We start from the raw sequence: 13,372 nt of genomic DNA, 5'->3' as shown, positions 1-13,372 counted from the left end.
AACTCGCCTGACCTAAACCCCATAGAGAATCTATGGGGTATTGTAAAGAGAAAGATGAGAGACACCAGACCCAACAATGCAGACGAGCTGAAGGCCGCTATCAAAGCAACCTGGGCTTCCATAACACCTCAGCAGTGCCACAGGCGGATCGCCTCCATGCCACACCGCATTGATGCTGTAATTCATGTGAAAGGAGCCCCGACCAAGTATTGAGTGCATATACTGTACATACTTTTCAGTAGGCCAACATTTCGGTATTAAAAATCATTATGAAATTGGACTTATATAATATTCTAATTTTCTGAGAGACTACATTTTGGGTTTTCATTAACGGTTATCCATTATCATCAACATTAAAAGAAAAAAAATGCTGGAAATAGATCAATCTGTGTGTAATGAATATATATATTATAGGAGTTTCACTTTTTGAATTGAATTACTGAAATAAATAAAATTTTGGATATTCTAATTCTTTGAGAAGAACCAGTATATTCCACAGGAAACTAATCATTAAAGGGCCACACCTTACAAAATATCTTCAATGATGGAAAATATTTCCCATGTGGAGATTGTTCCTACTGTTTCAATAATTATTTATGTGCTTGTGTACACTATATGGATAAAGTATGTGGACACCTGACCATCACACCTATGGCCCCCTGCACACAGGATGGAAATGCTTTGAATTTTCAGTGCGGATTATCGTAACAGCTATGTTAATAAGAGTTGAACAAATCTTATCTACATTCTGCCTAACATTTTCCACACGAAAATCAGAGCATTCTGCAGATTTTTAAATGTCCATTCTGTTCAGGATGTTCACAGTGGATTTCACCCTTTTTAATGTGGAAGGGGGGAAATCCGCCGCAAAACCTGCAGGTAACACATGCAGATCTTGCCGTGGAAACACTGCGGAAAATCCGCAATAGATCTGCTACTTTTGTGGGTACTCTATATGAGCTTGTTGGGCATTCATTTGTAGTTGGGCCCCTTTTGGGCCTATGAAGGCATCCGCTATTATAGGAAGGCTTTCCACAAGACTTTGGTGTGTTTCTGTGGGAATTTGTGACCATTCAGCCTAAAGAGCCTTCGTGAGATCAGGTACTGATTTTGGACGAGAAGGTCTGGCTTCCAATTTTATTATGTTGAGGTCAGGGCTCTGTGCAGGCCACTCAAATTCCTCCACCCCAAACTTGTCACCATGTCTTTATGGACCTCACTTTGTGCACATATTTTACACTTATATGGGAACATATTACATGGCTAAGTATTCATCAAGATTTTCCACTCATCAGATTGCAACAAATTCATGAAATGCCCTAGGAAACTTTCAAAAAGTACAAACTTCCCTACTGATGCATGATCCCTACTGTTTCTTTCATCGAGATCAGGCAGATTTTTAGTAGTTGCAGTAAATAGGGGTCATATTGCAATACTATAACTATACACATTCTTACATAACATCCCAAGGAAATTATTCCATGCTCACGCTCATAACTGCTGGGCTGTACTAAGTGTCATCAAAACATTTTAAAAAAGGAAGGTGATTTGTGAAATCTTAAAAAAAATTAAAACAAAAATAGGTTGCACTTACAAGAATACAAGGGCCTCAGTCACTACAATTATCTGAATGCAGAAGTACAATGTGCACATTCACACGTGTGTAATGCTTCATATGATAAAGGTCAAGTGGTGGGAAGAGGAATTACTTGTGAGTATCATGGGTATCAGCAGTTATGGAGTTCCCACTTTATACTTTATATCATCTTATATAATTAGGGGAACATTGCAAACAATAAGATAAGGAGCAGAGACGTTTGCAGTTACAGCTGGGAGTGCAGATTATTGCACTTTCTAATGTGTCATGATGATTATTTCATGTTTGTGCAATGGTGCGCGACCTTGTTTAATCAGGTAATCCAGTTTACATGGCTCTATTAGGTTATACAGATGTCTATTCTACAGCAGAATTAAAGAGACAGACCCCTGCCCAGCTGTGCTGCAACATGCTGAATGGTGCAGGACTAGGCCAGCCACTTGATGTTTATATTCAGTTCTAACAGATAATATTATTTATGGCTACGCTATGATGTGGTACTGTCTTATAGAAATAAAACTAGTTTCTATCTCATTTACAAATACAAGTCTACTATGGAGAGGTCATTGTCTGAAAGTGGCTCTCATCCTAAGTTTTAGTGTAGACTGATTTTCAAATTTTTTTGTGTGGATGAATTTAGTTTTCTATTACTATTGGATCACATTAATGTCCCTTGTGTGCTATTACATAAGCTTAATTGCCTCCCTTTTGCTTGCAGAAAAAAGCTTGGCAGAAGATCAGAACCATTGTGAACATTCCTGTTATTAGCCCTTTCAAGAGACGTTGGGTGCAGCTTGCTGGCCATACAGGTGAGTGTGGTGGAGATGACGTTCAATTAAATGACATTAAAAAAAAAGTCGGAGTTTCCCCTTTGCTATTACTCACTGAGGAGTGTTTAAAGTGTAGCTAAACGTTTCACAAACTTCTGACATGTCATAGTGACATGTCAGAAGTTTGGATTGGTGGGGTCCGAGCACCGAGACCCTCACCAATCTCTAGAACGAAGCAGCTGAAGTGCTCGTGTGAGCGCTCATCTGCTTAGTGTATGTTTGGCTATTTCCGGAAATAAATGTATTGGTGTACGGACTCAATACAAAGTCTATGAGCCCGTACACCGATACATCGGCTTTCCGGAAAAAGCCGAACAGAAACTAAGCAGCTGAGCGCTCACACGAGCACTTCAGCTGCTTCGTTCTAGCGATTGGTGGGGGTCTCAGTGCTCGAACCCCCACCAATCCAAGCTTCTGACATGTCTCTACGACATGTCAGAAGTTTGTTGAATGTTTAGCTACACTTTAAAACACCCAGCACTTCTTTTCCACTTTTCCTTATATGTTAGCAGTGGGTTTTTACGGCTCACCCCATTATTAATGTTGCCCATAACACATTAGATGAGTCAGCCGAACCCTCTGATTTCATTGGAACCGTCCGACTATCTATGGTATATGGAGGTCTCCCCATGGTAGATGTCAGCAGAAACAAGGATCGAGCACGACGACATAAACCCGCACCATCCACAGCGGGTGGCAGCTGTAATATACAGCCGATATCCCGCTGCAACAGCCCCTTGAATGCAGCATTCAAGCAGTCAATGCCGACCGTGGCATCTAAGTAGCTACAGAGGGATAGAGCTCCCTCTGTCATCCCATCGGTGCACCGCAACAGGATTGCGGGGTGCTGGTGAGTTGTCATGGCATTTGAGGGCCTAGCAAAGGCCCCCATGGCGATATCCCAAAGGCACGCCTAATAGAGTGCACTAACAGGCAAAACTGATATACCAAAGCATTATATAAGTGATCAGAAGATCGCATTTTGAAGTCCCCTTGTAATACCAAAAAAATAGGTAATTACAGTTTAATTAAGCTTATTATACCAAAAATAGCATTCTCCGTATAATAAAAATAAAAAAATGTTTCCATTAAAAGTGGTTTTATTTAGCTGAAATAATAATAAAAAAATAATAGTAATACCCATATCCGATTTTTTTCATTTTCATATATTCCTAATTGGGGCATAACCAAAAACCATATCTTTTTTATTTTTTCATCGACATAACGGTATGAGGGCTTGTTTTTGTGGGACAAGTTGTAGTTTATCATGGCATCATTTATGGTACCTCATAATGTACTGGGAAGCTGAGAAATATATTTGTGGGGTGAAATGGGCAAAAAACGATTACGCCATTTTTTTTGGGGGGGGGGGGGTTTGTTTTTACAGCATCCTACATGTTCACCTCCTTCTATGGGTTGATTACATTACTGTAATACCAAATTTTTGTTTTACCACATTTAGAAGAAAATCTGTTTGCTAAAAAAAAAAGTTTTTTGTCGCCACATTCTGAGAGCCATTACTTTTTTATTTCTCCGTCAATTGAGCGATGTGAGGGCTTATTGCGGGGCGAGCTGTAGTTTTTACTGATACCATTTTGGGGTACATGAGACTTTATCATTTTTTTTTTATTTTTTTTTTGAGAACCAAGGTGACCAAAAAACAGCAATTTGCATTTTATATCTATATTTTTTGCGGCGTTCCCCAAGCAGACTAATCAATGCTATATTGTGACAGTTTGGACTTTTATGGACGCGGCGATACCAGTTATGTTTACTTTTATTTTTTTTAACATTGGTTTAGGGGAAAAATGGGAAAAGGTTTTTTTTTTTAACGTTAAATTTTTTTGGGGGAATATTAAAAAAAACTTCATTTAACAGTTTTTTTTACTAATCCCCCTAGGGAACTCGAACCAGCTTGCATGATATGCTGCAATACTAATGTATTGCAGTATATAGCTTTACTGACAGTCTCCTTTGAAGCCCTGCCAGTGATCTTTGATTCCGCCCATTGCAGTGGGGTCTCCCACTAGTATGGAGCGAGCTCCATACTTCACCTAAACGACTGTCACGTACATGTACGTGGCATGTCGTTAAGGGGTTAAAGGACATACATATATGTGCATATGTGTATACTATCCCTCAATAAAACCAAGTATGAGTGGCTACTACCTGCGCATAAGGCTGATGCCCACCGGGAATTAAAAACACTGGTCAAAGGACACATGGGCCAAACAAGCACTATGTGGAAACAGAAGACATGCATATATCATGATATACATTCAATACTAAAGTTCTACAAAATCGGGCGTCGGCCCCGGCGCATGTACAGTGCATACACACAGACGCCACAGTTTATGTGTGTTGGTATGGTGCCCGCCATGAGCGAAGGTTAGTGTGCTGTCATGGCTGCACACAGCTTATAACGATTAAATGTTAATGGCCTCCAATAGGGGGCTTCAATATAAAACCAGCACTTTACCACATTACAAGCCCCCCTGAGGATGCCACATTGTGGCGATACGCAATGGGCATTTCTTGTCCCCTATCCCCAGCATTGGTAATATTGCTATAGAGATTACTTGGCATAATGATGCAACCTTTTGTTCATACATGTATATTTTTTCTGATAGACTATGTGGTTGATGGTGTATTAGCATTTTGTGTTGAGGGGATAGGAGCTTCAGTGGGGGCTTATTATTGGCCACTTATCATGGTGGCAGCTCCCAAGTTCTTTGTATAGAGCAGGGGTCTCAAACTCGGCAGGGTAAGTGGGCCGCATATAGAGAAAATGGAAAGTTGACGGGCCGCATTACTTTCAAATTTGATACAACACAAAATTATTGTTAATAAATTACTTATTTGAACTACTATAACACTATATTACTATAATAATAATAATAATACTACATTACTATAATAATACCGCTAGGTTAAAATTTGAGATATTTCTCCACGTGCTTATTTCAACAATCCAGTTTTCCAGTTTAAGTGTCGCTAAATGCAATTCGGCAGCTCAGTTGGCAGCGTTTGGCAGACACACATGTCAAGATTGGGCAGCCCCTTTTTAGATAGTGCCACTGTGCCCTCTGTGGATGCTGCCTCAGTGCCCTCTGTGGATGCTGCCGCAGTGCCCTCTGTGGATGCTGCCGCAGTGCCCTCTGTGGATGCTGCCGCAGAGTCTTCTGTAGATGCTGCCGCAGAGTCTTCTGTAGATGCTGCCGCAGAGTCTTCTGTAGATGCTGCCGCAGAGTCTTCTGTAGATGCTGCCGCAGAGTCTTCTGTAGATGCTGCCGCAGAGTCTTCTGTAGATGCTGCCGCAGAGTCTTCTGTAGATGCTGCCGCAGAGTCTTCTGTAGATGCTGCCGCAGAGTCTTCTGTAGATGCTGCCGCAGAGTCTTCTGTAGATGCTGCCGCAGAGTCTTCTGTAGATGCTGCCGCAGAGTCTTCTGTAGATGCTGCCGCAGAGTCTTCTGTAGATGCTGCCGCAGAGTCTTCTGTAGATGCTGCCGCAGAGTCTTCTGTAGATGCTGCCGCAGAGTCTTCTGTAGATGCTGCCGCAGAGTCTTCTGTAGATGCTGCCGCAGTGCCCTCTGTAGATGCTGCCGCAGTGCCCTCTGTAGATGCTGCCGCAGTGCCCTCTATAGATGCTGCCGCAGTGCCCTCTGTGGATGCTGCCTCAGTGCCCTCTGTGGATGCTGCCGCAGTGCCCTCTGTGGATGCTGCCGCAGTGCCCTCTGTGGATGCTGCCGCAGAGTCTTCTGTAGATGCTGCCGCAGAGTCTTCTGTAGATGCTGCCGCAGAGTCTTCTGTAGATGCTGCCGCAGAGTCTTCTGTAGATGCTGCCGCAGAGTCTTCTGTAGATGCTGCCGCAGAGTCTTCTGTAGATGCTGCCGCAGAGTCTTCTGTAGATGCTGCCGCAGAGTCTTCTGTAGATGCTGCCGCAGAGTCTTCTGTAGATGCTGCCGCAGAGTCTTCTGTAGATGCTGCCGCAGAGTCTTCTGTAGATGCTGCCGCAGAGTCTTCTGTAGATGCTGCCGCAGAGTCTTCTGTAGATGCTGCCGCAGAGTCTTCTGTAGATGCTGCCGCAGAGTCTTCTGTAGATGCTGCCGCAGAGTCTTCTGTAGATGCTGCCGCAGAGTCTTCTGTAGATGCTGCCGCAGAGTCTTCTGTAGATGCTGCCGCAGAGTCTTCTGTAGATGCTGCCGCAGTGCCCTCTGTAGATGCTGCCGCAGTGCCCTCTGTAGATGCTGCCGCAGTGCCCTCTATAGATGCTGCCGCAGTGCCCTCTGTAGATGCTGCCGCAGTGCCCTCTGTAGATGCCGCAGTGCCCTCGGTAGATGCTGCCGCAGTGCCCTCAGTAGATGCTGCCGCAGTGCCCTCGGTAGATGCTGCCGCAGTGCCCTCGGTAGATGCTGCCGCAGTGCCCTCGGTAGATGCTGCCGCAGTGCCCTCGGTAGATGCTGCCGCAGTGCCCTCGGTAGATGCTGCCGCAGTGCCCTCGGTAGATGCTGCCGCAGTGCCCTCGGTAGATGCTGCCACAGTGCCCTCGGTAGATGCTGGCACAGTGCCCTCCGCAGATGCTGCTACAGTGCCCTCCGCAGATGCTGCCACAGTGATGTCAGGTGCTTGCCCAGAGCTGGAGTCCCGGAGCAGAGCCGAGCCGCTTCTAGCACTCTGCCTGGGATTCCAGCTCTGCTCCTGACATCACTGTCCATATATGGACAGAGATGTCAGGGGCAACTGCAGAGCTGGAGTCCCGGGCAGAGCGCTAGTAGGCTCTTCCTGGGACTCCAGCTGTGGTCCTGACATCACTGGGACTCCTCCTCTGGGGAATTCCACAGAGTCCCGGAGCAGAGCCTGTACTAGCGCTCTGCTCGGGACTCCGCTCTGGGGAAGACCCTGACACACTGTCCATATATGGACAGCGATGTCAGGGAATTCCACAAAGTCCCGGAGCAGAGCCGATACTAGCGCTCTGCTCGGGACTCCGCTCTGGGGAAGACCCTGACACACTGTCCATATATGGACAGCGATGTCAGGGAATTCCACAAAGTCCCGGAGCAGAGCCGATACTAGCGCTCTGCTCGGGACTCCGCTCTGGGGAAGACCCTGACACACTGTCCATATATGGACAGCTATGTCAGGGAATTCAACAGACTCCTGGAGCAGAGCCTGTACTAGCGCTCTGCTCGGGACTCTGCTCTGGGGAAGACCCTGACACACATATGGACAGCAATGTCAGGGAATTCCACAGAGTCCCGGAGCAGAGGCTGTACTAGCGCTCTGCTCGGGACTCCGCTCTGGGGAAGACCCTGACACACTGTCCATATATGGACAGCGATGTCAGGGAATACCACAGAGTCCTGGAGCAGAGCCGGTACTAGCGCTCTGCACGGGACTCCGGCTCTGGGGAAGCCCCAGACATCGCTGTTCATATGTGGACAGCGATGTCAGGGAATTCGAGAGTCTAGCGGCTCTGTGTCCCAGATGACAGCCCCAGGGGCCGCATTCGGCCCGCGGTCCACGTATAGAGCATGCTGATGCTATTTTAAATTATTTTAACCATGTACTGTGGCTTCATTTGTCTAATAAATTGTGTTTATCTGAATTTATGGTAGTCACTTTATTATGCCAATATACATACCCAATCATTGTAATTGAATGTTGATTGTAGCTTTAAGGGTATGTTCACACGTAGTCAACAAAAACGTCTGAAAATCCAGAGCTGTTTTCAAGGGAAAACAGACCCTGCTTTTCAGAAGTTTTTTTACCAACTTGCATTTTTCGCGGCGTTTTCACTCCGTTTTCGCGGCGTTTTTTACGTCCGTTTTTGGAGCTGTTTTCATTGGAGACAGCTCCAAAAACGTCCAAAGAAGTGTCCTGCACTTCTTTTGACGAGGCTGTATTTTTACGCGTCGTCGTTTGACAGCTGTCAAACGACGACGCGTAAATAACAGGTCGTCTGCACAGTACGTCGGCAAACCCATTCAAATGAATGGGCAGATGTTTGCCGACGTATTTGAGACGTATTTCCAGACGTAAAACGAGGCAAAATACGCCTCGTATACGTCTGAAATTTGGCCGTGTGAACATACCCTTAGGGTATGTGGCAGTCTCTCATGTGCTGCCCGCTGGAGATCGTTTCTTTAAACATATAAAATGTAAATCTAAATTTGGTATCACTGTAATCGTAGCAATCTACACAAAAAGGTAACATGTAATTTTTTTCCGCATGGTGAACACCGTAAAAATTAAACGAAAAAAAAATTATGGCGGAATAGCTGCTTTTTTTCGAGTCCCTCCAAAAATATATATGTACCCCACAATGATGCCATAAAAAAATACACCTCATCCTGCAAAAAACAAGCCCTCATACGGCTATTTGGACGGAAAAATGAAGGAGTTATGGCCTTTGAAACGCCGTGATGAACAAACTAAAAAAGAAAGTGATTTTTTGTTTTGTTTTATAAAAATGTCAGTCTAAGTTCATAACTTAGATGTGATAGATTACAGGTGGATCCTATCCCGCTATCGCTCTCTATGGGAGCGCCGGAGATAGCCGAGTACAGCGTTCGAACAAAAAAGAAAAAAAACATATTCATCTCCTCATGTCCGGAGAGCCTTCTGTTCTAGGACGTCACAGAAATACACTTTATACAATATTGTACATTATCTGAAACCTTGTGTATTTTAGTCAGGGGATTTCCTTCCATAAACACCAATGTGTACAGTATGGGCTGGCTGATGGCGATAAGAAAGGCTGCGCAATACCAGCTGGAGTAGTCTGTCTGCTAGAACGTCATTAATGCCACTCTGTTACATTTCTCATGGGAAATAGTGTAATATGCCATTGCCTGGGAGATTGTACAAAACAACCTGAAAGCCTCTGAACTTCAATGATGCCCTTCAGACACATCCACCTGTGTTGTCGCTACCATTGTCTTGAGCCTTGCTATGCTGAGCTCTTGTGTTTCTTACAGATTAAAAGCATTGGGGAGCACCTGGCAATTTTGTGGCTCTAACCTTGACTGGCAGTTAATGATTTACTCGTGTACAAGTCATGCTTAGGAAACCAAGGCAGTTAATCTACAATAAAGAATAAAAACATCAGAAGCCAATCATTAGATTAAAAAGCGCAACATTAAAAGAAATGATATCCTTGACTTTGCTCAAGGACAAAACAGGTTGTTTCAAAGCCTTTTTCCACTCAAAACCTGAAAATTGTAATTAAACCCAATATCCCACTTCTACCCCATGTCACACTCACAGGGGACCAGGTAGCTAAGATACGGGAGCTGTTTTAATAGGGCTTCAAACTCTAGAGCGGTCCTTGTGTTTTACCTGTCCCTGTCTATCACATGGAGGGAACACAGCTTTTTTCCTTTAGTAAAAAAAAAAAAAATCGTAACACCGCTGCACTAAGAATTATAAAAATATTAAATATTTTGTTTGGCCCTGCAGCTCCACTAATCACGAAAACCACCAAAAAGTTTTCTCCATGACATAGACAGGCACAGCTAAGAGCATCTCTATAGTGTAACAACCCCATATATCTCTGCTTTCAATTGAGGAGTGTGATACTTTGTTTAACTGTACAGATAGGAGAAAAAAAAAATCTGAATACTTCCTCGGTGCTGCCAATCTTCAGATTGTATTTAAAAAAAGGATCGAGTAACCTGATAAAAATCTGATGGATTTATTTAGAGGTGTATTAAAGCAACGCGTTCCGACAAATTGTCATCTTTGTTTTGCCTGATGAAGAAGCTGTTCTGGCTTTGAAACGCGTTGCTTTTATACACCTTGAAATAAATCCATCAGATTTTTATCTGTCTACCCGATCCTTTTTTAAATTTTCTCCGGTTTGTACATTTACCTTTGGGCACGAGCTGCCTGGACCAGAATCCAGGCTACAGCCTCACTACATAGAAATGCTCCTTTTGGATGTTGTTCCCCTAGCACAACACAACTAGGTCCGCATAACCAATTACATCGCTTGCCCCTATTTCAATCAGATGATGCTCTATCTGCACCTTGTGTGTTTTTATATCTTTTTTTTTTTTTGCTTAACTATAATTAATACTTAACTATAATTTATACATCTACATTTTCAGGTTTTTATTGGAGTTGATTGAACCATATTATGGCTGTAAAAGTGGCCTAAAAAAATATAAATTTGTTATATCTGCAACAATACGTGTCTGTCTGAGAGAGACTGTGAACAGAGCCTGTAATGTACTGAGAAACTTTTAAAAATATTTTTTTGGGGTAGAGAAAAAAAAACGGTGTTCCCCCTGCAGTAAAAATGACATGTCAACTTCATTTAGCCGTCAATATAAATACAGTAATACTAAATTTATATATTTTTGTTTTGTAAATTCTTTATTTTTGAATTTGAGAAATGAGGAAGGAGGACTATTTTTACAATAAACAAATTGTTCTGTGTTCCCATATTCTGAGACCCCTATTTTTTATTTTTATCAATGGAACTGTTTGAATGTTTTTTTTGCGGGACGAGCTATAGCTTTTATTAATACCATTTTGGGGTACATGCAACTTTTTGATCACTTTGGTTTTCATTTTTTTGGTGGGGTGAAGGGTAAGTTGTCAAAAAGCCAACAATTCTTGCTCTCTTTTTTTCGACAGCATTAAAAATGTTGGATAAATAATGTTATATTAGAATAATTCAGACTTTTAGAGTAATACCAATTATGTTTATTTTTGCGTAGTTTATACAACTTTGGAAGAAAATGGGAAACTTTTTTTTAACTACTATAAAAAAAATGGAAAAACAGAATTTATTTCATTTTTACCTTTTTTTTAGTCCCTCTAGGAGACTTAAACAGGGCTTAATAAGAGGACAAAGATGGCAGACCTGGGGGCCTTCATTAGGTTGCGTTGCAGTGGGCCAATGGGGTGGCAGTGAGGACATCCCCTTCTGTCTGACTTAGATGCCGCGGTCGCTATTCACTGTGGTATCTAAGCAGGAAAATGGCCAATCTAATGCAATTTGGCCTTGTATATATATCAAATGCACTCATAATCACACCCACATACCTCCACAGCTCCACCCTTTACTTCGGTGTCTTCCAGCCTCCTTGATGACTTCTCTCCAATCAGCTTCCGGTTCCATCATATGGATATCTTTATCGCAGCAGTCTTTATCTTCCTGTCGATGGCGTTCTTGTACTTGGAATAAGTCTTGTAGGCAGTTTTTTTTCCCAGGGGCACTTGTCCCAAAGGTCTGTTGATATCCCGGGGAGTGGGTTGTATTTATTACCCTATTTAAAACAATAGTTCTCCATTCCAAGCTCAGGTATAACCTTCATTGGTATTACTGAAATGTCTGTTGACACCACAGGGGCTGTTTCTGTAAAGGATCTGCCAGGCACAGCTTCGGGGTTAACTCCCTTAATTAATCAGTCAGCACCTGAATCTACATCCCTGAGACTGACTCCAGCTTCCACCACTCAGGCTGGCAGGCTTAGGAGTGGGAGAGCCTATCGCAGCCTGGCCAGACTCAGCTAGCTCCCGCCCTCTGTCTATTTATACCTGCATTTCCTGTTCCTCCTTGCTTGTTATTCTTTTTCGTGTGGTTTCCTGGCCCAGCTACAGCTCCTTCTATTTTGTTCCTGCTCCATACAGACCCTGGCTTACTGACTACTCTTCTGCTCTTCGTTTGGTACCTCGCACACTCCTGGCTTGACTCGGCTCGTTCACCACTCTGGTTGCTCACGGTGTTGCCGTGGGCAACTGCCCCTTTCCCTTGCTTGTGTTCCTTTGTATGTTTGTCGTGCACTTACTGAGTGCAGGGACCGCCGCCCAGTTGTACCCCGTCGCCTAGGGCGGGTCGTTGCAAGTAGGCAGGGACAGAGTGGCGGGTAGATTAGGGCTCACTTGTCCGTTTCCCTACTCCCCGGTCATTACAGTTTCTATGGCTCTCCAAAACAATAGCTGTCCCTTTTACGCACAGGTGTGCCCTTCATTAGTATCATTAGTAATAAGGTACAGCAGCCTCCAGCACCGCAGGGGTTCATTCTATGGTCTCTCAGGATACACATCAAAGGCCAGCAAGATCATCCTGTTGATAATCAGATACCCTTTACAATAGGCAACTGCCCATACGATTGATTTTCCAGTAATTGAGTTGTATATTCACTTTCTGATATTATTACGAATGTTACCTTCCAACAAGGACGCATATACTATTGAACACTATGGCAGAGCAGGGTGGTATCTCCCTGCTCTGCCATTTAATAGGCCACGTTCGGCCTGCAGCCAATCAGGCGCAGGGACAGTATCCCTGCGCTGGCCGGCGTGATGACGTCACTGGATCACCCCAGCCTATGCAATAATCTTGTCGGAGCTCTGTTCATCGCAGGAACAGGGCCTAAGTGAGTACAATTTTTTACAAGGGGGAGGTGGGAGGCTTTATGGCACTAGTGCAGGGCACTATCTACAGGGGGGCTGTATGGCACTATCTTCAAGGGGGATGTGGGGGGCACTATCTACAAAGGGCTGTATTGCACGATCTACAGAGGGAGGATGTATGGCAGAATCTACAGGGAGCACTATCTACATGGGGGGCTGTGTGTGGCACCCAGGGAAGGGGCCCCATCAAAAGTTTGCTATGGGGCTCAGTCTTTCCTAGTTATGCCCCTGTATATAGTATGGAGCCTAGGTCTTGGCTTGACTAATACCAGGAGCCATTGTGGTCTCCCAAATTCTACATTATTGTGCCCACCCTGGCTATGTACACAACCTGTAGTATGTGTACACCAGGGTGTACACACCAAATCTTTAGGGGGTAGTCGTCTTCATTTATAATTAATACTATTTTTTGCCTTTAGATAGAAATGCTGCGTATGTAAGCACAATAAGCCAGAATAGGCCTCATATCAGATGTGCTTTATCTTCTATCACTTCTACCTGTTACATGAAGACATGT

General features: G+C 43.8%; 1 protein-coding gene and 1 long non-coding RNA gene across 2 annotated transcripts in view; one reads left to right on the top strand and one right to left on the bottom strand.

The window, feature by feature from the left end:
- LOC142664551 (uncharacterized) overlaps positions 1–13,372 on the bottom strand; it is a 186,220-nt gene that overhangs the window by 12,543 nt on the left and 160,305 nt on the right. The gene's annotated exons all lie outside the window — the stretch shown is intronic.
- The window catches only part of ITPKA (inositol-trisphosphate 3-kinase A), a 128,190-nt gene that overhangs the window by 77,850 nt on the left and 36,968 nt on the right, over positions 1–13,372 (top strand). The window contains exon 2 of the mRNA XM_075843709.1: positions 2,316–2,406. Within this exon, the coding sequence (XP_075699824.1) occupies positions 2,316–2,406 (91 nt within the window). The remainder of the gene's footprint in view (positions 1–2,315; positions 2,407–13,372) is intronic.

The sequence above is a fragment of the Rhinoderma darwinii genome, chromosome 12, assembly GCF_050947455.1.
Source record: "Rhinoderma darwinii isolate aRhiDar2 chromosome 12, aRhiDar2.hap1, whole genome shotgun sequence".
Lineage (NCBI taxonomy): Eukaryota > Metazoa > Chordata > Amphibia > Anura > Rhinodermatidae > Rhinoderma > Rhinoderma darwinii.
This window is presented reverse-complemented; position numbering and strand designations above follow the sequence as displayed.